We start from the raw sequence: 25609 nt of genomic DNA, 5'->3' as shown, positions 1-25609 counted from the left end.
TTCACAAGTGTAAAGAAATATTTAATTTCTTGTGCAACAGAAAAAATATACATAGCTTATATGCATCACAGTTGATATTGCCGGTCCATTTATTTTTCCCTTTTATATTTAATAACAATATTTCACAGAAAAATGAAGGCATGTGCGGGGCTCAAATAAGCAAAACATGCTTGGAACATACTTGTCAGCATTGCTATCCAAGGCTTCAACAAATTGGTAATCCTCTCGTGAAGTGTAACAAACATGCTGACCTTAGAGGACATAGCAGGACTGGACAACATCCATGGGCCAATCAAACCAGTCTTAGCTCTTACAGCCTGTGACTCACGACGCCCCAAAAATTATATTATTTTCATAATACTACATTCGATCCAGCTAATACGGATGTATTGACCCAAAGGCATTTTCTCCATCCCACAAATTTTTAAGCAACCAATTTTAACAAACATTTTGTGCAAAAAGGTACAATGAAAACAGTGACACAAGGCTTAAATCTCCATAGGGAGAATTTCAGCATCAGCATACAATGTACATTCCACGGGTCAGCAGTAAAGTGGTTCAGTGCCACTGGTCACAGATAGGGGCCCCAGCCCAGGTACATCTGACACAGGTTGTTGTCATCTGTGGCTTCCTGTATGAGGTAATGCACATGACCCTCGATGGACAAGGGCAGACCCAACACCTTGTTCCTGCTCTTTATCACCCCCTGCAGGCGCTGCTCAATGTCCAGGACGTGCGTCTTGGCCTGGAGAAGGAAGAGCAGATATCAGCCCTGCAGAATTTAGATATTCTGGTCCAAGTAGTTGTTGAATGCTAAATTGCTTGCCTGATTTGTGGAACTGCAGTGAGTGTTGCTGAGAAATGATTTATGTTAACCTTGTTACAGGATGACATTGTTGCATTGTAATATACATTCTTTGTTACTTCATCCTACCTTTTGCAGGGTTGTACAAAGATGAATGTATCAGACATTTTTATAACATCTTTTTATCTGTGTTCTTTTTTTCTTCCAATTTAAAGCACCCAGTAGGTCAATCCAATTACTGGCTTCCTCTGTCAATTGATTTCCTCAAAGACGAACATGGGCATCTTCCGAAGTGAAAACTGACGCTTCTTATCACGCTGCAGCACATCAGCTGAGCTCTGCTGTTACTGCACTGGACACTGCTCAGGCAGCTGCAGCAGACAGACTGCTGGAATTCCAGCGACCAGAAGAGCCTATCTCGTGTGACGAGCCGGAGAAAAACCAGCCGACTGCAAGCCTCCCTCCCTGAGATACGCTATGGTCACTCGCACGCTGTCCGTTCAGGTTGTTGGAAACAGTCGGCACTGGCACGGCCTGCATTTTGCATCATTGCAAAAGAGCCACTGCAGGGCTATTAACACTGTGAATAGGTGTTAACTGATTTTCAGATAAAAGCAAAAACCAACAGACCCTATGGCTCTCCAGGGCCAGAGCTTGACCTCAATATGCAGCCAACAGCCTGTGGCCATGGATTTTAAAAGGTTGCAAAAAAACCCCCCTAAGAAACGTGTATAAAAAGTGCTAGTAATACACAAAAAGTTTGCTTTCTCACCACTGTGTCAACAATTAATAGTGTACACAAATCTTTATAATAGATCAAATTAATTCCCTGGTTTAAATCCCCACCTCCTAAATAAGAGGGAATTGTCAGCCAACAGTGAATCAGGGGCAGCTCAGTACCTTCTCATTCAGGATCTCCCCGGACTCGTTGGCTTGCGTTTTGGACGTGCCTTTAACAGGCTTGCTCCACTCCACCAGGGGGTCATGAAGAAATGTCTTTAAGACGCTGCAGGGAGGAAAAAGAACGGCAACTGCTGCTTAAACAGCTCCTACGGGGCAACTCCAGGAATGAGATATGCTCAAATACTGATCTGTAATCCAATACAGGGAAATATATTCTATCATGGCCATTTTCTAAGGAGAAAATAAATCAATCTGGTGAATAACTATTTATACAGCCTGGATAGCTGATACATAGAAAAACACACATTGGTTTCCATCACACTATTAAACAGACTGAATGAACTTCAAGTAACTGGGACTTTTCAAGAAATTCTATTTACTTTACAATGGAGGGGTTGGCGTGGCAGGAGACAGTTTATCTCAACCAGCACCACTGTGTAGCCCCCCTCCAGGTGATCCACAAACATCTTTGTGGTTGAACATTCACCAGACCTCAATGTAAGATGGGAAGCCATGATCTTTTCAGAAGATTCACCGGGGTTCTGATTAGACAGGCGCATTTGGAACGCAGCCAGGACACCAGGAAATGCTCCTGTCCTTGTAACGGACACCTCCACCGGAATCATACCTCATGAGCGGTTCCCTCTGATCCCTCATTAGTCGGATGGTGACCTCGCAGGCCTGTCGGAAGAGCCCCTCCGTGCCCATGGGCCCCATGGCATGAACCATGTTCTGGGTGAGTCGGAAGGGGACCACCTCTGGCACATCAAACGTCTCTCCCTGCACCAACGAGGAGGCGAGTGTTACGGACATATGTGAGAGACTGACAAAAGTAATTACAATACATTTATAACCTGACAACTGTCAACCCCAAGAAACAAACTCAGAGAAAGGGTTGGATCACCCATATTTATTGCGCACACTTATAGGTGTCAGCTCGGCTGTACACTTTCCCTTGGTTTAATTTTTAAATGCCTTTGTCCTTTTATCGAGAGCTTAAGAGGAGTACACGTTTTAAAAATGTAGACTACAATTTCAAAAATACATATTGCTACTGTAGGTGTTTGTCATTGTCACAAATTTCCATCAATCAGATGTTATTTGAGGTAGTATAATAAAAAAAATATACCAAAGCACATATGAGTGCATTCATAAAATCAGTGTGACTCCTTTGAACTGCTGTTAATCATCTCCTCGAACGAATGTTAACCACACAGACGATTCACAGACGATTCAACTCACAATCTGGAAGAAACTTGTGAAACTATGCTCAGGATAAATAAATCTGAATACACTCAGGTAAAAATGTTTTAGCTGCACAGTGCTACGTCCTGCGACACAGCGCTCACACACACGCTCACCTTGTTGAAAAGGCAGTTGAAATCAACGTGAACGGACTCCCCCGTCAGGGAGTCGAACAGGATGTTCTCCCCGTGGCGGTCTCCCAGTCCCAAGATGTACCCCACCATAGACATCACAGCAGTAGAGCGGCAGTAGAAAGACCTACTGCTGTACCTGAGATTGACAATCATAAATTTCTTGACACAACGTCACTGAAACATCACTTTTTTTTTTTGGGTGCCATGCATTCACTGGGCGTCACTCTGAATGACACTGGGTGCTTTTGAAAACAGACAAAGAGTGGTCCAAGTTACCATGAAGTGGGGTCAGGGAAAGTCCTGAGGAACCACTCGTGGAAGACAGGAGGGTGTCGAGCAAGGAGGACCTCCCTGTGCAGCTTCAGCCTGTCTTGGAATGAGGCCGATTTGGGGAGAATGTATTTGCGCAGCTCCTTCCCCGACAGATAGATGCCTGAAATGAAGGTCGTGCATCAGCAAATAGTGCAGTGGATATGGACCTGTGCAATTGAAACTGTATGTTTGAATTGCAGGTATTGCACTGCCGACGTACTCTTGAATAACTGGATAGTATGTAAAAGTGTAAAAATGTTTTGAGTGTCACTCTGGATAAGCAAACAGACAGTACCCTTCTCCTTGTAGAGTTTGGTGAGGATGTGGCGCAGGCCGGCAGTGTTGTTGACCCACTCGATGATGCCGCACTCTTCGTTGAGTGGGATGACCGCGTACGTCCGGATGTGGAGCTCCCTCCGCCTGGACTCTGCGTCCTTCCTCAGGCACTGGTACACGTGAAAACAAACACCACAAATACTAGTCCGTGACTAGTCCAGTCGGGGGCCGTGATTTGGACCAATACGAGGAAAGTGTGCATACGAACTTAAAGGTGGATATACCCGAAACGTTCAGTGTTATGGTGTAAAGCACACGAGACTCCTGCAGCAATGGTACCTTGTTGATGAGGCAGTTGAACTCCATCAGCCTGCAGTCCTTCCTCAGGTCGTCTTTGGGTTTGCACATCATGGTGTAGAACTTCCCGTCTGAGCCTTTCAGCGCAATCTTCTTGGGCTTCTGGAGAGAGGGCAGGATCTCCACCTTCACAGAAAGTAAGAGGGATACCATTGCTCATCTTGTCAATAGCAGTTTGTCATTTTGCATGTACACAGATCCTTGGAGAATTTTCAACAAACATTACAAACTTGAAAATTCACATTGACATGGCATGTCGGTGCCTTGGTATGGCACTTTGAATGTGAATGTCTATATATAAAACAAAAAGCATATGTCAAAGGATGAATAGCAGCTCTCTGTTGATGGTAAATGCAGATATCTCTGGGGACTCACGCTGTCATCGAAGCCTGCCAGGTAGACCCAGTGGCCGGGGAAGGCATCGTGGTTGGGGTTGGCCCCGCCAGTAGAGGGCAGTGTGGGGATGAGCACGGACTGCAGGGGGATGAGGATCTGGCTGAAGGTGGGCTCCTCTACCAACCGCTTCAGCATCTTGAAGTGAACGCTCATGCTGAGGGTGCTGCAGTTCCCATCCACCTGAAAACACAGCAGAACCAGTTCAGTACCAGCTACCTGTCCTCCCTACTGCCTGCCCTATGCAACTAGAACCCAGCTCAGATCTGTACAGTAAAGGGACTAGTTCTCCAAGTAGAAAGATTAGCAGCTTCACCTTGAGTGCAATTATACCAATGGGAAGCTGGACAACTGCACAGTGATGTACAATAATAACAGGTGGCAGAAAAAAAATCTACTTTCCAGAAAATGACTCCACAATAAATTTAAATCTAAATCTTGGACTACAGCACACTAGTATGGCTATGTAGATTTACCCAAAGTTGGTTTGAGGCTGGACCTGGGAGATTTGTGAGCACCCCTCTAATACCCAAACTGGCGTATGAAGAAGGGAGGTTTCTTACAGGTTTGTTGCAGAGCTCCAGCAGCTTGTCAGTCAGCCGGGTGGCATCGCCGATGAACTTCCCCAGAGACTCTTTCAAGCTGGTCGCCTTCCTCAAGATCTCTTTACATCTGTTCATCCGGGTCGGGTATGAGGACTGCCAACCCACAGAATGCATTAAGTTAAAGGTCCAGGAAAATATAATATGTGAATTCTTTACTGCTGTGTTGTTTTGCATTCACTAACAGCCAAGAAATATTTTTAAATGATTCTTGCAACAACAAAAAAAAAAACATATGAAAGCATGTGCCGAAATTGGCTAGTTAAATTATACGTTGCAAAATTCATAAATTGAAAATTACTATTAGCTTAAATATATAGTGTAACTAACAGAAATTTTGAACATATGCCATATATATATATATTGATAGAATCTATACAGTAACATATGTTACTATACATATGTGGACCCCAGGAAGACTAGCTGTGCTTTAGGGCACAGCGAATGGGGATCTTAACAAATAAACAAATATTGGCCAAATACTATATGACTATTGTAGGGGGGAGGCTGGCTGTTCAGACCTTGGACACGGCAGTCATCATCCACATGGCCTGCTGCGGGTAAGCGAGGAAGACCTTGGCCACGATCTCCAGCAGCACGGCGAAGACCTCGTCGTTGGAGTGGCAGATGCGGGAGATGAGCTGGGAGAAGGCGGTCAGGAACTGGTAGGGCGACAGGTTGGCGGTGTGCTCCATGATGGCCGCGTTTATCTTGGTCAGGTCCTGCCGCATCTGGAGGCGGTCGGAGCGTCCGGCTGGTGATGAGGGAAAAACGTTCGCGCTGTGATTAAACGGAGGGCTAGGGCTTGGTTGCAAAAAATATAGCAGAGGGAAAATTAAGCTTCTTGAGCTCCAAAACAAGGGGGGATTCTGGCTGCTTTCAAATCAAAACCAATAAGAACTGCTCATTGTAGAAAAACATGAGAATAGTTCACATTAGACAGTAATTGGCAGCACTCAACAGCCCTGCCTGTTTTGGGGGCCATTAAATCTCACTCTTCTGTCTCTAGAGAAATTACCCTGTAAGGTACCTTTAATGCTCATTTAACGTGTACAAAAAATAGCCTGAATTTATTCTGTACATATTCGTATCAAGATGAATTTGGGAAAATGTGTCAATATGAACATGGAAATTAAACCCAGGGAAAGTATCTGGTTGCGCACACAGCACAGTGCAAACCACAGTCCAGGTCAAAGGAGATTGAAAGATCCCAGTACCTCAAACAAAATGGTTGCAGTTTTATTATGAAACAAACCTTGAACACCATTTAACTTGGAGCAGTTCTAAATTATTCATGCTTTGCTTAATGTTCACTAATGTATCAGCAACATCTTTACATCCCATTTCAATTCACTTTTGGACCTGAACTGAAATGTCATGTCAAGTCAATGTGTTGCTGATGTATTAGTGAATCTTCAACAAAGCATGAATCATTTAGAGATGCTAGAATTTGGAAGCAACAACAATATCAACACACTGAGCAACAAGTTACCCTTTTCCCATTCATAAACCTTTGCACCAAAGTCCAGCCACAGAGAGAGCATTCGAGGCATTGCCTGGTATATGTACTGATTTCCGAACTGCAGTGCCCTACAAAACATGAGGACACACAATCAATTAAGCAGGAAAACACATCAATAATTCAGTATTTATGGAGTGTGACAGCCTGCAATCTCATACATTTGCAGCCTCACACGCAGCCTTTCCATTGAGCTGCCTGTTCATGATAACCTGGGATCGGTTGGCTGTGTCATTCTTTAACATGATAACCAGTCCTGGGTAACCACATACGGCCAGGGCTCTTAGAGTTTGTATGATCAAAAACAGGACTAACCACAGAAAATATAAACACAAATAGTTTGCACTTGCTTTCCAAAAAAGGTGACAATGTAGCGAATCAGATTGCCCTGTTTCTCCAGCTTGTTGTCGGTCACCATGGGCATCAGCTTGTCGTAGTATTTGGCCAGATAGAAGTTACCATCCTCCCACTCCGGCAGAAGAGCTGTCACGTCCTAGATCAGGAAAGGGAACGACTTAAAAAAGCGTTTTTATTGGTTAATGCCTCCCATCCCACTACCAATGAGGTTTGTGTAGTTGGGACAATGCAACAGGCTGTTCTACAAGAAATTGCCACTAGCAGAACCACATGAAACCCCTTTAAGCCAGGAAAACATCAACTGTTATTTGTTCATGTAATAAGACATTTTCTGCAAGCTTTTATGTCCGTTAATAAAACCAACACACTGAGTTAGAACATCATTATTTCATAAAGTACATCCCAGGCCCCTCAGCATTAATTCAGACGATTTCATACCGAACTCTCCCACTTCCCAAGACATACACTCCCCTATACATTCTCATATGAATGCACACACACCAATGAACAAGAATGCACAACCGAAAAAACACAGACAAACACATACAGACACACTCCAAAATACAAATACACACACACAAATACAGGAAAACATACACATATGTACACAAACACGCTCTAATTCTACACACAAAATTACCCTATATGCTTTCATGATGGCGTTGCTCTCAAAGTTGGCAGTTTCCTCCATCAGGCGGCCGACCAGCAGCATGGCCCGGCCCTTGATCTGGATGCTCTTGGGGTCAGTGAGCGGCTGGTCATCAGGGAAACACTGCTGCACCCCCTTCTGCAGGACGATCAGCGCCTTGTGCACGTCTCCCTGAGGAACAAGGACAAGGGCTCTTACAGGGAACACAGAGAAAGCTCTCCGCTGCATTCACCAAAATACTGGTGAATATGGCTAGCACGTATCAACGGCTGAGAGAACACCTAGCACGTACAAATAAATTTCCATTTAGCTTACACATATTTTTTGCAGTTTCCCCCAAAAAAAACTATTCAGTAAACATTGAACGACAGGTAATCACTATTTGGGATTTGCAGAACATCCAGGTGGTGCCCTTCAGTCAACATATTTTAAATCAAAATATAATAAGGCAAGATAGCTCCAAGGTTATGTAACCGCAAAACAGGAATATCTGCAACAGTTTGCCGACCCAAAGCTCCACTTCAGGGCTCATTTCCAGGCTTATTTTCCCAGCATGCCGTCACAGCCGGCGAGGGGAGAGCGCTGCGGTACCTTGGACCACAGCCACTTGGCCTTCTCCACGAACAGCTCGGAAAGGCGGGAGTTCTCTCCGTTGAGCAGGGCGTTGAAGGCCGTCTGGTGGTGGCCGGCCCTCCTGGACACCCGGGCGCTCTGGAGCCAGCACTCGCCCACCAGGTCCTCGTACGCCTGCCTGGAACGCGCCCACGCGTTCCGTCAAATCACACGCCGACCACACATCCACCAGACTACGGGTCTGCTGTTACTCTCAAAATCCCCTCTGCCAGAATTCCCAAAACTATGACTGTACTTTATTTCAAAAAGTTTTATATTTCCTGAAAGACTATATGCAGGTAATATCATAATATGATTCTAACAAACATACTATGCTATATATAGAATTTATTGAAATTGAAATTTAAGGACATTTCGGAATGTATTGAATCCTGAATTTTTCCAGATCATTCTGAATACAAACAACCTTGAATTATTAACATTCCAAAAGATTTTTCAAGACGTTTTCAAGAACCAATGGCAAAACCTGCTTCTAGGTTCTCTGTGAACTTCATGACACAATCAAACACAGAGATCCCCACTCCCAACATAAGGGTTTATTAGTGTATCCGGTAGGGGTGTGGGTTCCATACCCCTTGCTGAAGCTGAGCATGGCTCTGCGGAGGGCAAGGATGGGCTCCTTGGCCCGGAAGGAGTTCTGCGTCATCTCCAGCCGGGCCTGCCAGTTGAGGGTCTGCTCCCCATCCTGTGGCCCTGCCCCCTTCTGCCACTGCTTCTCAAGGTCCGTGAAGGCGTGCTCCAGCTCACTCAGCATGTGCAGCCTGGTCGCCACGGAGACAGGCAATCAGAACCTCCCAAGAGTGAAAGCAAGGCTATAGGCCTGGCAGCATGCCATGGGGAGCTAAGGTTTACTGGAATGCATGCGAAGCCTGCATGCACAAGTGCAATGTCACATTTTGATTCATTAGCAGGAGTTACACAAACACCATCTCATCTTAAATCTAAACTACAAGACCTCTGACTGCAGCTAGGTTCTGAACTGGTTACGTTCTGGGTTCTGTAACGGGTTCTGTAATCTGTAATCTTTATTTAGAGCTTTTATTCAGTACCTTATGATATACTCGTATCCCCTCTGATACGTTCCGCATTCAAAGCTGGCGGCCGAAAGAGGCACCACCTGCTCCTTGCGGACGATTTTCAGCTTCTTGTAAAAGGCTTCGGAGTCCTTCTTCTTGGCAGCCAGCAGCATCTGGCCCTGCCTCACGCTCCACGTGCTGGACTTTCGATCTACAGAGCAAAATCGATAAATACGATATGCCAAAGGCAATAGAGAGGTGTATTTTCTCAATAGGTATTGTCAGGCTGAAATCTAAAAGAAAACTCCCATTGGCAGAAAAGCTAAAGTGCAGTGACTGTCACCTGAAGCTAAGTAGTCTTCTAGAAGGTCCCATTGGGTGAGCTTCCAGGCGGCCTCCACCCTGTATGTGTTCAGTTCCGATTTCCACTGCGGCCTTCCATCAAACAGGAAAACAACATCACGTGGTCAGAAAACAGCCAGTCCTTCTCAGATACAAAGTCTGACCCTCACTAAGATGGCTGGGAGTGTGTGATGCAGAACTGAAATTATCAGTTATTGAAAATGAGAAAACTGAAGTGAGATAATGAGATAACTTTGTCTCCACAAAGGCACCTTACAACAACATGCTGACCTTAATGTTTGCTGAAAATTGGCACAACCACACCTGCAACACCCCCCCACATGAGGAAACAGGACAGTACAGTGATAAATGGCCGAAACCCTTGCAGGTACCTGTTAGCGAGCACGCCGTTGACTTGAGTAATGACTGTTGAGAGCTGTCCCAGTCCTAGCATGGACTTCATCACCCCATGATAATGACCAATCTAGGCAGGGAAAGGAGAGGGGCGGATGGAGAAGATATTGTGTTAACAGCACCCAAAATTTGTACCTTAGACCACTGATTTGAACACCAAAACCAAAATCACTCTCAAGAGAATCCCAAAGCACTTTAACAATCAGGGGGAGTAATCTGACTTACTACAGTTAGCAGTAACAGTGCCATTTATTTACAAAATACAGTGAACACAACATCTGTTTTCCAGAACATAGGCCTGTGTTGTGTTTGCGCAAAAAGACAGAAAAAACAAGGATAAAGGGAGACTGTATGGTGCAGTGGCCAGCTGACTATCTGGCTATATATGAATTCCCCATGCAGCTGTGGGTTTCATTCCCGGCATGGCACTTTATCTACTGTGATTCCATGTCAATCTAAAAACATCTCAGCATGTCCATTTATTGTCTGATTAAAGCAAAAAAAAAAAAACACACACACGCGCGCACACACATGCACACAAGGGCAGCACACTGTCCTTTTAAAAAATCTCTATGCAAGGAATACACTTGAGGCTGATCTTGTTTCTCCCACATTCACTGATAGGCTGGCAGCAGGCCAATGCAGCGCAGCTGCCTAGATGCCCTCTGATTCACTCACAAATAAAATCACTAGGACTACTAATCCTAGTGATTACATCCTTTGAAAATACTTTTGGCTACCACTGTGCATTGTGACTGGCAGACTGAGAGACTGAGGGTTTGTAATTTATCAGAGACAAAATGGAACAGACTACAGGCAAAATTCACTGGGCTCAACAACACCAGTTCACTGTGGTACACCAACATATAGTGGAAGTTGTGGAAGTATTGTGGGTAGATTTATGCCCATTTATGGAAACACAAATGGACAGAAAGAGGACGATTGGCCTATAAGTTGGACGATTGGCTGCTAAGTTGTAGAATCGGACTGCAGGGACGCATGGGGCCAGCGGAGGGCGCCATACCTGGTCAGACTCCAGCTGGATGGCGCGGTCATAGCAGGCGGTGGCGTCGCGCAGCAGGCCGATGCTCTCGTGCTCCAGTATCTGCTCCCGCAGCGAGGGCTCTTCCTTCCGCAGCGCGTTAACCCCCCTCACCCCGTCGGGCTCATGCATGGCTGCGTACAGGGTCTGCCAGGGCCAATCACAGGGGGATTCCATCAGGCTAATCTACACTGAAACTATGGGCACCATGGACTGTTCATTATAAAAATGAATACTTTATTATACAATTATCTTCAGTACCTTCTGTGGGGCCCTTGTAAACTGCATTGCACACCGCCTTTTACACTGCAGACTGAGTGTATATTGCACATGCACACTGGTACGGTACCTGCAGGAAGGTGAGGTGGTCCTGGATGTTCTGCTTCTTCTCGATGATGAAGGACTCAAAGTGCATGACGGCGCGGGTGTAGGCTCTGGAGCGGAAGGAGGCCTTGGCCAGCACGTCCTGAGGGATGCAGTTGAGAAAGGACACCACGCTCTGGTACTCGCCGTCCTCCGGGCCCGAGTCTGAAACACGGAGAGGCAGGGATCTCAGACAAAGCAAAGTCACCAACCCAAGGGCATTCGAGTGCTTTAAACCTTCCCTACCCACAAAATTTAAAGGACTGAGAAAGTATTACACACCACCAATTATTTATGTAACATTCCACTTAACAAAAAATAAATTCAGTTAAAGGTGCGGTAAGTGTTTTAGCAACACTTTTGTTCATATTTAGTTAAATTTCCTTTACGTCCCGACAGATATTAATAAGTTAAAGTCTCTAAGAAAATCCAGTCTGTCTGACTGCCCCAGGCTCTGAAATCAACCACTCCAAATTTCCAGTGCTTAGAAGTCAAGCAGCGCAGGCATGCATGTGTTGGATGGGAGGGGCTTTGGGGGAAGAGCTGAGGGGAGGGGGCGGGAGGTGGTTGGTGGGAGCTTGTTTCTCCAAACTTGCACACAGCACTTTTAATTCAAACGCGGCAACGGTGGACGGGCATGCTCACCGTTCTGTGGGGCCTGATCGCGGGAGGACCGCCCCCCCGACCGGGCGGCGTTCAAGGCCTGCAGCTTGTGGCGGGCCCACTGGGTCAGGTGGTCCAGCATGGAGAAGACCGTCTGGGTGCTGAGCTGGGTCAGCCCGGACTCGCTCTCCTGCGGCCGGCCCAGGCGAGCGTCGTCTTCCTTCAGCACCGCCATGATCTCCTTATTCACCTGTGGGGGGCGACAGAGAGCTCTGAGCGTCTTATTCTCCCTGCGCTGGAAAATTCCACACACTGCAAGTTTAACCATTGGACTCAAACCTCATCCTGGTCTTCTTTGGTGCAGCCCAAGAGCACGTACACCAGGATGTGAGATAGGAGGTAGATGGTCACTTTGTAGTCGTGCTTTATTATAAAGCTGCAGCAGTTGAATACCTTGCTGGCGAGCCCATGCCTGACCTGCAAAGGCAAACAGCAAGTGTCTCATGAAAGCATGTTCTGCCTTTTTGAACATTCAATCATAACCCAGGTAAAGATGGCTAGTGGTCATGGCAGGGAAGTAGGCTATACAATCAAGGCACATTTTTGTTTGCCTCAGAAAGTTTAGTCATTAAACTAGTTAAAGTAGGCAAGCCTAGTTCAGTCAGACCCTCACTACAGCGTGGGAACATTATCTGTCACACACTGGGACCACTTACTTATAACTTTTGCCCATAAATGGTACTGGACCCTCTTTTCAAGAACGTTCCAGAAGATACTTCCTCTTTATTTATCGATACCACTTTACAGTAAAAAAAAAAAAAAAATCAATCCATTTCAGTCAAAGACACGATCCTAGGTTGCAGATAATAAAAAACCTACAGCGACTCACCTTGCTTATCAGATAGCCTGCCCACGTGGCTGACCAGTCAGCAAACTTGCTCCCGCGGCTGCTACGGTAGATTGGCTTCTTCAATTTGGACCAGTTCACAACCTTCTGAGAACTCTTGTACCTACAAGCGACACAAACATGAGCACACACACATACACATCTCAAATAGAACATCCGCACAGAAAATCACAATGGCAGATCGAGCAAACAAGCCTCAGGCTCCCATAGAGGAGCCTGCGTCCCCTGCGTCTGAGCTAAGGAAAGAGGAGTACACTAGCTAGCCTGCTAGGTACAGACCTGCTGTTGAGATGGGGCTCCAGGATCTCCTGCACCTGCTCCGGGAAGCGCCTCCACAGCCTCCGGCCAGGGGAGTCAGTCCGGCCCTCTCGGCACTCAAATATCGCCAGGAGCTCCTGGAACAAACACTCTGTCAGCAAGGATGGAGAGAAGCACTAGGACAGGGTGGGATCACTTCACTACATTTCACCCCCTACCCAGAAGAGATAAGGTAAGGAACTGGTCTTAAGGTCAATGGTTTGATTCCAGGGTAGGACACTGTCATTGTACCCTTGAGCGAGGTACTTAACCTGCATTGCTTTAGCATATATCCAGCTGCACGAGTTGAGTAAGTCACTCTGGATAAGAGTGTCTGCTAAATTGCTAAATGATTGTAATGTAAAGCAAAAACTGAGTGACAGTGTAACCTTTCCCCTGACCTGGCAATCGCCCTCAAATCAGTTTTTCCATTGGTTTTCTTTCTTAGAAAGCATGCCAACTACAGTAATTATAATCAGCCACGTGTAATTTTATGCTTTTCACTTAATTATGTCTACACTTTTCATGGTTACAGCTGGCTGTTATAACTGATGAATAATGAAGTAGTTTCTTTTTCTTTTTATATGTAAACACTAGAAGCAAAAAGTCTCCCATTTCTCACTCACACTCAGCCACTAAGTCTCCAAACCTCCCTCTAAGCTTGACTGTAATATATACAAACATTTACAAATGAATGACGTATTTATTTTTTATTTAGATTTTTCCCCTGATTTGGTGCTTAAGGCATCTTCTTTTCAATATCCAGACACTGAGTTTAAGAATCAGAATCAGAATCAGAATTATTTATTTGCCAAGTACGATGTACAAGGAATTTGCCTTAGTACAAGGTGTCTTGTACCTGCATGGCGTAAGCAGCGGAGTCCTGTGCCCGTACATCATCAGCGTAAGCCAGGAAGGTCCTGGTCAGCTCCGTCAGCAGCTCGTAGGCGAAGTTGGCATCGTCCACCCCGCTCTGTTTGCACAGAGGGCAGTCAGAGTCAGTTTGAACTCACAACCGGCCCACTGAAGCACACCAGCACAACAGATGCATCCAGCTAACGGCATCAGCTATAACCCTCCATAACAAACAATGGTACATCAGACTTGACTATTGCAACAGCACCGACTACAATTATGCGTACGCAAATACCGGCATGGCACCGGCTCTCCAGGAAACAAGTTTGAGAGCCCCACTCCTTACTGAACAGCAGTCAGATCCTTGGTAGCAAGAGGGTGGACTTTTACCACAAAGGTGGAGCCTTTCCCCTGGGTGTCGGCAGTGGAGAGGTCGAGGCGTCCCGGGTCGATGGCGCCCAGCTCCCCCAGGCACTCCCCACAGAGCAGCCGCGCCTCCGGGTGCGTGTCCTGGCAACCCTTCAGCAGCACCGTCACCAGCTGCGAGATCACCGGCTCCACCGTCTCGCTGTCCATCACGTACCGCAGCAGCTTCTCCTGAGGGGGCGGGGCCACACAGAAGGACACAGGTTTCAGCCAATCAGCTTCAGCTCTGCTTGGTTTCACACTGTAACAGGAACTACGCTCAGGGGATCACCATTCAATGTTAATTAGATTTTTTATTTATCCTTCAGTGAGTTCCATTGAATTATTTATCCTTCGGTGTTTTTCAAGGGAGCCCTAGCTTGAGATATAAGCTCACAGGGGAAAAAGTCAACAAAACATGGAAGATGAACACCATTGATATACGTTCAATTGAATGTAAAAAAATGGAAAGAGGAGAAGGATTCAGGCAAGGAGGAGAAAAAGGAACAGGTAAAGCAGTGGCGTACCTGGTTTTTGTACATCATCTCCTTCAGGCTGGTGAGAGCATGGATGCGCACATCCACGTTCTCGTGCTGGATGGCCCTCATGGAGAGCTGCAGGGCTGCCTGCAGGTCCGTGCTCTTGGACGTTTGCTGCGGGTTTGAAAAACGGCATCATCTCTCCTGTTCCATTACACATCGTGCATCAGCGCTTCACTGCTCTCACACAGGTTTTCAATGCGATTACTTTTCTTTCTAGGAGAGCAATCAATGTGGGAGGGGGGAGGATTGCGGTCACTGCAAGCTATAGTATGAGCCATAAGTACATATTAGACTCATTACCACACCTGCATCATGGACAGTTTTCCTTTCTGAAGCTGGATTTTTTCAAGAGAAGCGCATCAGCACTCCACCTGGTATTTTATCCCAGGTTCAGCCATCAACAATGCTACATGCTTCATTAAGAGCTTCTGGCTCAGGATCCCAGCTCTGCTTCAGCTCCAGAGAGCCTAGACTGACCTTCCTGTAATCCTGCAGGACCTGGTGGATCTCCTTCAGCTCTGGGTGATCAGGCAGGAAGTAGATTTCATGGAGGAAATCCTGCACTTCATCTCTGGGGAAGAAAGTGAAATCACAATCTACATTATATATTTGGAATCCAGTGATTGCACACCTAGCACAGATCCCAAAAGAATTAACAAAAGGGGATTATACTCTCTTCATCCATCAGCAATGTGTAAGTTCTTGACTGGCTGGAGCAGGGAAGCCATTTTGTACACACACCTTAACCACACGTCAGGTCAAGTGGAGGAAACAATGTCACAATGTACACGGAGGATGGATCAGATAATGAAGGAGCACTATCAAAAAATAATAAAGGTCACAGAGAGGTTGTCAGAGACAGACTCTCTCTCTCTCTTTTCCCCATACAAGAATTCACCTGTTCTCTATGATGAGGTAGCGAATGATGACGGCCGTCTCTTTGGGCTGGACGGGGATAAGGGGCAGCAGGGCCACCATGACGTGACTGAGGAGAGGCCCCAGATACGGCGGGTCCACACAGCGCACAAAGCAATTCCATGTTCTGCAAAGACAAAAAACAAAACAACACTCTTGCGGCTGATGTCGACCGTAAAAAGACTGTAGCTAGACCGCGGCGACCGCTGCGCGAGCTCGAGGGCCACTCACTGGCAGCAGAGCTCCGGGAAGTCGTCTTTGTATCTGAGGCCGGTCCTCAGGGTGGTCATCATCTTCACCCTCACCGAGCTGATGTGCTTGGGCCCCATCAGCTTCATCAGAGCCACCAGGCTGTTCAGCGCCTGGAACGCAGGGGGTGGGGAGGGGAGGGGGGGAGAGAATGGGTCAGGCTCTACGCTTAACGCTCCGGGTCCAACCGCTCTCGGGCAGGCACTCCGCACTCACCATCTTCTTCTTGTCCTTCTCACCCGCGCTGGAGCTCAGCAGCTGCATGTTGAAGAAGGCCAGGATGCCCAGGAGCTTCGGCTGCAGGTAGTCCGCCTGCAGAGACGCAACGTGCATGGGCGGTTCAGGATGGTAGAAAAGCTTTACCTGTGCGCTACTGAAAAACTCTGGGAAAGCTAGGGGCTGGACGCACTACAATTGCCTAGGAAGCACTCTCAGACATCCCACAGATGCTTTCTATTCTTAACATTGAAAGTTCTCTCTCTCCCCTGGGGCTGTGATGTTCCAGTTTGATGCACCTTATGAATATTCAAAAAGGGACATGTCCAAGGACACCAAGGACAATACTGTGGAAATGGGTGTTCTGTTTTCGGACACACCTCTTAATGAATATTTATGAACTGTAAAAAGGCACCCCCTGGGGGGCGGCGTACCATGCGGTCGGGCGTGGTGATGTCACGCGGGCCCTGGTAGGGGTCGTCTCCCGAGGCGAAGGAGGCCAGGATGGCCAGGCCGTTGAAGACCTGCTGGTAGTGCTCCCCCAGCCGCAGCAGCAGCTCGTTGTGCAGGCCCTGGAAGTCCTGCCGCAGGAGGCTGCCCAGCTCGATCTCCGTCTCGCTCTGCGAGGGGGACAGAGACCGCCGCTTACACTCCCACAGATCAGAGGAATGAGCAATGCGTGCGTATCTGCACATGTCCTGGACATGTGTTAGACAGGACCCTTTGTGAAAGCAGTGTATAATTGCTAAATTTTCAGTAACCTGACCCTTACAATGGTTTCGGTTGAACAATCGTGTAATTATAATTATATAGACCTAATAACTGAACACTCTCTCACCATCTTCAAAACAAAAATATAAAATAATATGTCCATTTTGTGTTCGAAACAAACACTCATTGGTGTTTTACTGATGATGTACTATGTTATGCTATGAGCAGTTAGTTTGCGGGTCACCTTGAGGTAGTGGAAGGCCCTCTCCAGCTCGTCCTTGGTGCAGGAGCACACCAGGTGGGAGAAGATGTACTTGAAGTTGTTGATGACGATCTCCCGGCGGTTGACGTTGAGCTGCTTGGCGATGGTGCGAATGAGCGCCGAGGCAGTGGCGCTGGCCTTGGCGGCCAGGTAGGGCAAGAGCACCTGCAGGGTGCGCTGTGGAGCGCACAGCGAGAGACAGGCCCGTGTCACGCAAACTCACAACACCACAAAGAGTTATGGTAGAAAGGACGTGGGAACACCACGAAGACAAAACTGACAGGATTTCTGGGCTAAAAATAACACCACAAAGAGTTATGGTAAAAAGGATCTTGAAGGGAGCCCTTATTAATCCAAAACCGATGCTTGTGAGTGAACGTGTGAGTAGCCCATGTGTGGCTCAGCTGACGAGGGGTCAGTGGGGGCTTACGGTCAGGAAGCGGTTGAGGTCGGGGAAGTCGAAGACGTGGGCGACCTGGGACAGGATGTCCAGGGCCAGCTCCCGCTGCCGGGCCGCCTCCTCCTGCAGGGCCTCGCTGCTCTGGTCGGGCGTGCAGCGCAGGGCAGTCACGTGACGCGAGTGCAGCGACTCCACCAGGAACTGCCAACGAGGACACAGGAGGGCCAGAGATAAGAGCCTCTAAATGTGTATACACATAAGAGGCCATTTCGAGGGCAAATTCTCAAAAACTACTTGATTTTACTTTGCCCGGGTCTGCAAGGACTGAGGGGTGAAAAGGGGAGAATCAAACATATATATCCTTTAAAGAAAGCTTACTTACCCCCATTTGTTTTGAACAGATTTCACTATTTCAGCACACCAAAAAACATGTTTTAATAAAAACTATGCTTTAAAATCTAAAACTTAAAATTATAATGTTGCTAAAGGTACGCCTGACTTGAGCACTTAATGATAGTGACTTTGATAATGTTGAGCATCCATAACTGTAGTACTGCTGCGGCTAACATATCTGAGTGCACCTGCGTTCTTTGTTTTCTAATTAGCATCTCTACTAAATTAAAGTAATGTGATGTGATAGATAGGCATGATGCTCACCTGGCAGACGGGGTTCTTGTACTGGCTGAAGAAGGACTGCAGCTTGAGGTCCCGGGAGGAGGCCAGGGCCCGGATCTCGCTGTAGGCGGCCACCGACACCTGGGCAGACTTGGACAGCAGGCAGTGGAGGAGCCGCAGCAGGGCGAAGGACACCAGGTTCCCCGTGGCGGCTCTGGAGCACAGCGCACACAGGCAGGTCTTTCATACACCGGACTGACAGGGGCGCAGGGTGAGGAGCAAGGGGAAAGAGAGCCTGCGGCATACCTCCCGATCTCTCCCGTGGTGAAGATCAGCGTGTTCTTCACGTCGTTGTTCCGACTGGTTTTGGCGTTGGTGTACGCCTCCTTCAGCCGGGAGACAAGGAGCTGAAAGAGAGGAATAAAGAAAAGATGAAAGAAACTGGAAGCACTCCAGACTGAAATTAACCACATTTCAACCTGAAATACACAGTACGTCAGTCTGAAATGGACATTTCAAACTGAACTACACTATACTTCAGACTGAAATGGACTACATTAAAACTGAAATACACTATACTTCAGACTGAAATGGACCACATTAAAACTGAAATACACTATACTTCACACTGAAATGGACCACATTAAAACTGAAATACACTGTACTTCACACTGAAATGGACCACATTTCAAACTGAAATACACTGTACTCAGACACAGTTTTCAAACTGGACGGGAGCATACCTCTTTAAGGTAGCCGTCCCCTTGCCAGCATTCCAGCAGGTGTTTGATGTGTCTGCTGAAGTGCATGCGGACCTCCTCCCCCGGGTCCTCGATGAGGCTGACCAGCCCATTGACCAGTGCCTTGGTGTCCGGGTCTCCACTGCCCACTGCCACGTGTTTGCACAGGTGTGGGATGTTCCCTATAAAAGCTGTGGACAGAGCGCAGACAGACTAATGCCACTCACGCACATAGTGAAGGACGCAGCTTCGCAGCGATGCAGGAAAAGTGGATGGATTTTTGGTAAATGAAGCTAAAAGAAGTGTTTAAGGAACGGTTTTAGAGGTGCTGCTGGTGCAGGAGGACGGGAGGCGAGCTCCACAGACCTAGTTTCACCGCGCTGTCAGCGTCGGGTCTGAGGAGCGCCAGGAAGGGGGTGAAAATGGAGGCCCCGATGGCGGTGGCTTTGCCCTGGTGCACGGCGCTGACGGAGAGCCGGGTGCAGAGGAAGGCCCCGGGGGGTCCGGTCTCATCCCGCGGGACGCTCAGCTGAGAGTTCTCCGCCAGGCAGCAGGCCAGCTGCCCCGTGATGCCAGCCAACTCTGTCTTCACCTGGACAGAGCTGTCCTGCAGCTTGTTCCTAGACATTACAGCAAATAAGTAGGCATACGGTAACACTGCATGACAGTGCTCATTTACAGCTTTAATTATTTATCTCAACATGGACAGGCTACAGTCATGCACAGTATTTATGCAATTCTTGCAATTCTCAGTGCATGTTTGCATAATATTTAACTGGATGCAGTGTAGGACGCAAATTGATTTAATGTGGAATCCAGCAGCTCAATATGTACACATTTTCTGCAGGAATGTAAAATGCCAAGTGACTGACGGAGCTTTCGCAGTGTGAGTGCATGACAGAACATTATCAGATACAGCATATGACGGAACATGCGCAGACTGAGTGTATGACAGAGCATGCTCAGTATGAGTGTATCACGGAGCATGCTCAGTATGACTATCTGATAGAGCATGCTCAGCGTAAGCGTATGATGGAGCATGCTCAGTGTGAGTGTATGACAGAGCATGCTCAGAGTGACTATCTGACTGAGCATGCTCAGTGTGAGCACACAATACAACAAGGCCATAAAGAGTATACGACAGAATGTGTACAGGATACAAAAGACCGGGCGGTGGTGTGTGGGGGTACGTACAGCAGCACCTCGTGGATCAGGCTGTAGGACTTCACCCCCAGGTGGTGCAGCAGGTTGGGGAAGCCCCTCACGGCGCTGGCCCTAACGGCCTCGCTCGGGCTCTGCAGGGCCCACCGGTACACAGACGACCTCCAGTCCGGGCACGTCTTCTTCGGCAGCAGGGACAGGAGGAAGACGCAGTGCGCTCGAGCCCCCGTCGCTGCGGGGAAACCAGAGGGTGTCACTCGCTAAACAATGAACTCGCATTATTACAGCTGCAACAAAATACAGTCAAACACAGCACTGTACATAGGTCTGATTTGGAGTGTGAAACAGGACTCACAGAAAGAGCGGGCCAGTTTGTGGCTGAGGCTGAGCAGGTTGGAGGAGAAGCCGGCTGACTGGTAGGCGGGGTGAGAGGACTGCTCACACACCCAGGGCACGGACAGCAGGGCACACAGGCTCTTGTTCAGGCCCAGGTCAGTCTGGCAGCTGCCTGCAGGCCAATCATACAGACAGGCACTAGTATCCACAGACAAAGTGAAATGGCAAAGAGGATGAGAACAGACAAGTCAGCCCATCCCAAAAACTGATGCTTCTAATACATGCTCTAGCAGGCTAGTCTGACCAATTGGCCATTCTTATCTTTAAACAGTCTTTTGAAAAAATGTACTACATCCATCACATGGTTGTAAATGAGTAGGTATGAGTCAAGGGCAAGTATCACTAATGCAGAAATACACAGGCAAGTAGCACTAACGCAGGACTTTCAACACAGAGCAGTGCCCCTTTGGAAACATTTTGCCAATTTGAACAGACTATGTATCAACTCAAGAAATTCTACCTCATTCCATCTTTAAGTTCCATAGCTCCCCTTGTACAGCATTATTTTGCAGGAGCCCACCCCCCCATTGTACCCCCTTACAGCTCATGTAGAGAATGGCATCCAGGATCCTGATGGTCCGGTCCACGCAGGGCTCCAGCTCGTCCGCACCGTCGGCGTTGGCCAGCACGGTCCGGCAGCCCTCCACCGCCTGGGCCAGCGTCCGGGGCTGGACCCAGACCAGCCGGGGCGGGGGTGCGGCGCCGGCAGACTCCGGCAGTGGTTCGGCACCGGGCTCTTTAACGTCCGGCCCTCTGTCAATCGCACAGAAAGGATAAATCAGGAGAAGGCTAGAACACTGTTTCCCGAACTTTCTTTGCACAGGATTCAATTAACGAACCAATACAGTAACTGTGATCGCCGTTTATTAAAATATAGCCAAGTACAAATGTATAAATATAACACTAAAAAGTTTTTAACATGTCAAAACAACCACATGTACTTACATGCTAGTAAGAGAAGTGTTTAATTTGACCAATGTTAATTCTAACAGAAAGTGAATGGTGATTAAAAACCAACATAATGAGCATCTGCACATCAAAGGCCTCATCACCCTCTAGTGGCCGATGACCCCCGCAGACCGTGCGCCGAGCACAGGGCCGCCAGGTGCAGGATGACGGCCACGCCCTCCAGGGTGCAGACGGCCTGGGAGACAGGCTGGTCCTTCAGCTGCGCCACCAGCTCCTCCAGCCGGGCGTCCACCACCGCCCACGCCTCGCTCCTCAGCCTCACCTCCGCCTGGCTCGCTCTGGGCCAGAAACACAACCGCACACAGGAGGAAGCCCGCGTTATGCCAGGCCTCATTAGGAAATGCACCAGTGAGTCAGACCCGCAGAACATTCTAGATCTGGAAACGTTGCTAACTAGACAAATGATACTAAGCATTTCAGAGCTACACCAAAGTAGCCAATAGCTGATTACTATTTGTGCGCCTATAAACATGGACTCCAAAGCGGCTCTATTAAAATGACAGACTTTCTTAAAACCAGTCCTTACACCAGGGGGTTTTTGAGTGGCTTTCCCGACAGGGGCCCAAGAGACAAGCACAGCCTCTTGGCGGGCAGCTCGTTCCCAGGCCCATCGGCTTCATCGGAGGTGGAGGAACCCGTGGGAGGCTCCTGGGTGAGTTCCATCCCTTCAGATATCAGGGCAGCATGCAGATACCCTTCCAGATACTGTCAGACACAAAGAGAACAACAACCAGCACAATTAAGTGATCTAAAATAAGGGAGATGTGATATATAGGCATCCCTGACAAAAGTGAATCTGAACACATTGGTACAATTATGTTTTGTGTGGTGACAGAAGGCATATTTCATAAAATTCTGAATATAAAACTTTGTAGTAGAAAGTCTTTATTAAGGAGGAGAGGAATGACAGCCATACAGACTGAACACTGACCTCCATGTGTGGCTGAGAGCCAACGGTCTTGACGAGAGCTTTGCAGATGTCGTTGACACGCTCCCTCCTGATCTGGACAGCTGATTCGTAGCCGGGCGGGACAGAGGCCAGGAGAAAGCGGAAGATCTGGCACAGCATCATTCTCGCCTCCTCCGACTCCAGCTCCGCCAGAAGCCCCTTGGTCAAGAGTCCGTGGAGCGTCTCCATCAAGGCGTTGAGGTGGACCCGCTCAAACATGGTGTGTGTGTGCAGTTCCGGAATGAACACGTGTCCGGATAGCCGCTGGAGCTCCGGCCCGTAGAGGTTTAGGTCCGCCGGGCTGACGGAGCCCAGGGAGCCGAGGACCTGCAGGTAGGCGGAGAAGAAGGCCTGCGCCTGTCTCTCGGGAAAGCCCCCGAGCTCCACGACGTGCGCCAGCAGAGCCATGGCGGCCTTCTTCACCCTGGGGCCCCCGCCGGCCATGTCGGCGCACCCCACCTCCCACACCGCCCGGGCCTCGCCCCGGAAGAACACGCCTCGCAGGACGTCGGTCAGCACCTCCAGCGCTGTGGCCTTCAGCGTTTCCGCGGCGACCGCAGAGGTCACCTGCAGGGCCGAGGGCGTGAGGTAACCGGCTGCGCCCGCGGGCGTCACCGTGAACCTCTCCAGGGTAACGGGCCATGCCTGGGGACCGCCACGGGCGTCCCGCACGCGTGTGCTGACCAGGTCCTGTGAGAGTCCGATCAGATCCCTGGACAGCACCCCGAAAATAACGGGGCTCTTGGCTCTGAAGAGATGCAGTAAAGAGCAGATGACCAACGCAATCTTCTCATGAAGACTCTCGCACTCCTGCGAAGCGGCAATGCGCAGGAGCCGAGTGATCATCCACTTGCTGAAGTCTGCAGTTAGAGAAACAGGGAAGTAATGATCAGTACAGAAAACAGATCATAAAACAAGTTATCGTCCTGAAGGAGGCAATACATTATGTGCCCCCACTCTTTATTAAAATGTGCCCTAAAATGTTACATTTTCATTTACACGTTTTACGCGTGTGTGTGTGTGTTGTGTGTGTGTGAGAAAACCCCCGGCAAACTCAACCATTTAGTGTGTTGTCAGATTAGCTTAGTTTGATTTGTATGAGTGTCTGTGGATGTGATATAGAATCTTGATATGTATCCCACAAAATGCTGGGAACCACAGTTCCAAATAAGGTGCTGGCCCATTCAACTCAAAGGAGCGCATCACATACCAGTGCAACTGTTCTCCACATCCTTGAAGCGGTCAAGCTGGCAGGCAGGGTTCACAAACATCAACGATGAAGACTTTATAATGTGTCGCACAAAGTCCAATAACATCACACAGGCTGGTGCCGAACTGCTCTTCTTGGACAACTCCAAGGCAACTAAAACAAAAACACAGTTATTCTTATTCAAACATCACTGTCCATCTAGCAGTCTTCTTGCTGTCAGCCATGGCTACTTCACTGCTAATACAATATTAAATGGTCAGCTGGCTATAGAAGCTTTTAAAATGAATTCTATAACAGCCTACATGACTCTACAGCAGTTCAAAATAATAGAATTGAGGACTTTTTTAGGACCTGCAATTTACTAACTTTTCATGTGAATACTCTATAAAAAGATTATTCATAAGCCATTTTCCACATCATTTCACTTTAACCAGAGTACAGAGATCATGAAAATGTTTTAGAAAAAATAATATGTCATGATATAGGCTATACAACTCTGTCATGCCTGAATTTACAATATTTAACAACTCTCAAGGTTTCCAATGGCCCGTGGAAAACACAACTTCGGGTATGCTGTGCATACCTTTTGGACAGTACTTGTGTTGTCATTCTGGCTCATGCCAAACAAATCAAATCTTACCGACGTCAACATCTGTCAGTATCCTGTCAATGAACTGGCAAAGTATTTGTCGTGGCTTCTGCACTACGCTGTTGTATTCTGTTGAACCGGCACTGCAAAATGACAAAAGAATAAGGTCGCGGTTTTTGTAAAAACAGTTCGCTAGTTACTACCTAGCATGGATACGCATGTAGACGTAACGTTATATAATTTCATTTAATCAACAGAAAGGTATTTCAGCATGCTCCTGTAAACATCATTTCTTGCTGCTAGCCGGGCTAACAAGCGCGAGACTCTTGCGGTACGTTATCAAGGAATTTACCTTCCAAGTTCCTGCAAAGCAGGAATCATGGCTGACATTTCCAAGCCCTGCTCCATCATATTAAGATTATAAACACTGTCACACAACACGTCAACAGCAGGCTGAAGAGTAGCACCACAACGTTACATCTGTTTTCGGGCGTCCATGGCACATTGTTCAAAAAGTTTCGCTCGTCCAGCGTCGTCTACAGCATCCTCGTAGGGTCAAAATTATGAAGACGTCACGCCGTCACGCGGAAGCACACAAACATACATTATCATTGCATGTTGTAAGTTTGCATTTACTGGGACACCCATTACTTTTAAAAAATGATATAGGTGTCTAAGAAATGAAGCTAAAGTTCTTGAATTTCTAAAGATATTAGCCACTAATACTACATGATTTGTAGTCTCTAGAATGCCAATGAGTCTTGGCATCAGCCAGAGACAAGGTGAACTGCAACCCATTCCACAATCCCAGTCTCTACAATCTGTTGTACGTTTAATTTTTTCTTTATTAATGCACCCCACATACCTATGATTCAATGATGTAAGACCAGTAAACAAATTTGTTCATAATTCCTCCAGCTGCATGAATTACCAGAAGCACAATTACTGGTCTGTACGAGAATAAGACCATCTATTGGGAAATCTGCTGTTCTGACACAAATATGCAATGTAGTGTGGTATGCTGGTGTCAGCTTCCAAGGCTAAGACTGGTGTTGGCAATCAGCCTGAAAAACAATGTAATGCATCTGGTAATTCAATAGCAACATGCATCAAACTTAACTGTATTTATTACTGGCAAAATGCGTGGGTGGAGATGTGAACCTTGCCATGGCACTTTCCCACCTGTGCTCCCCTCTCTATCCCTAACCCTATCCAATTTCTACCTGAATAAAGAAAAAAATTAATGAATACTAAAA

At 47.5% G+C, this 25609-nt stretch overlaps 1 protein-coding gene across 1 annotated transcript; it reads right to left on the bottom strand.

The window, feature by feature from the left end:
- Positions 1-4: 4 nt before the first annotated feature.
- On the bottom strand, positions 5-24908 carry atr (ATR serine/threonine kinase). The gene is made up of 47 exons (XM_035423221.1): positions 24706-24908; positions 24405-24496; positions 23765-23917; positions 22537-23414; positions 22132-22310; positions 21689-21883; positions 21178-21389; positions 20596-20748; positions 20274-20472; positions 19446-19699; positions 19083-19270; positions 18646-18746; positions 18382-18553; positions 17755-17925; positions 17307-17501; positions 16786-16971; positions 16352-16447; positions 16118-16248; positions 15870-16013; positions 15449-15542; positions 14957-15082; positions 14415-14621; positions 14029-14142; positions 13152-13267; positions 12855-12975; positions 12305-12442; positions 12008-12215; positions 11349-11527; positions 10982-11146; positions 9936-10027; positions 9545-9636; positions 9235-9412; positions 8758-8946; positions 8144-8303; positions 7544-7723; positions 6897-7039; positions 6520-6617; positions 5549-5781; positions 4989-5123; positions 4408-4608; positions 4015-4158; positions 3695-3845; positions 3364-3520; positions 3070-3223; positions 2337-2488; positions 1706-1811; positions 5-745 (listed from the first exon to the last, which is right to left on the bottom strand). Exons 1-47 carry the CDS (start codon positions 24762-24764, stop codon positions 572-574), a joined length of 7965 nt encoding a protein of 2654 aa, XP_035279112.1. The 5' UTR covers positions 24765-24908; the 3' UTR covers positions 5-571.
- Between the last annotated feature and the right edge of the window lie 701 nt (positions 24909-25609).

Source organism: Anguilla anguilla, chromosome 6 (genome assembly GCF_013347855.1).
Source record: "Anguilla anguilla isolate fAngAng1 chromosome 6, fAngAng1.pri, whole genome shotgun sequence".
Lineage (NCBI taxonomy): Eukaryota > Metazoa > Chordata > Actinopteri > Anguilliformes > Anguillidae > Anguilla > Anguilla anguilla.
The sequence above is the reverse complement of the archived record's forward strand: the minus strand, read 5'-3'. Positions and strand labels throughout refer to the sequence as shown.

Bases quoted from the DNA above. Each gene is read 5' to 3' on its own strand.
- atr (XM_035423221.1), bottom strand. From the start codon at position 24,764: ATGATGGAGCAGGGCTTGGAAATGTCAGCCATGATTCCTGCTTTGCAG. The intron at 19,700-20,273 runs GTACGTACCCCC...TGTAATGTCTAG, and splicing joins CTGATCCACGAGGTGCTGCT to GAACAAGCTGCAGGACAGCT. The intron at 1,812-2,336 runs GTATGATTCCGG...TCCTCCCTGCAG, and splicing joins CAGAGGGAACCGCTCATGAG to CGTCTTAAAGACATTTCTTC.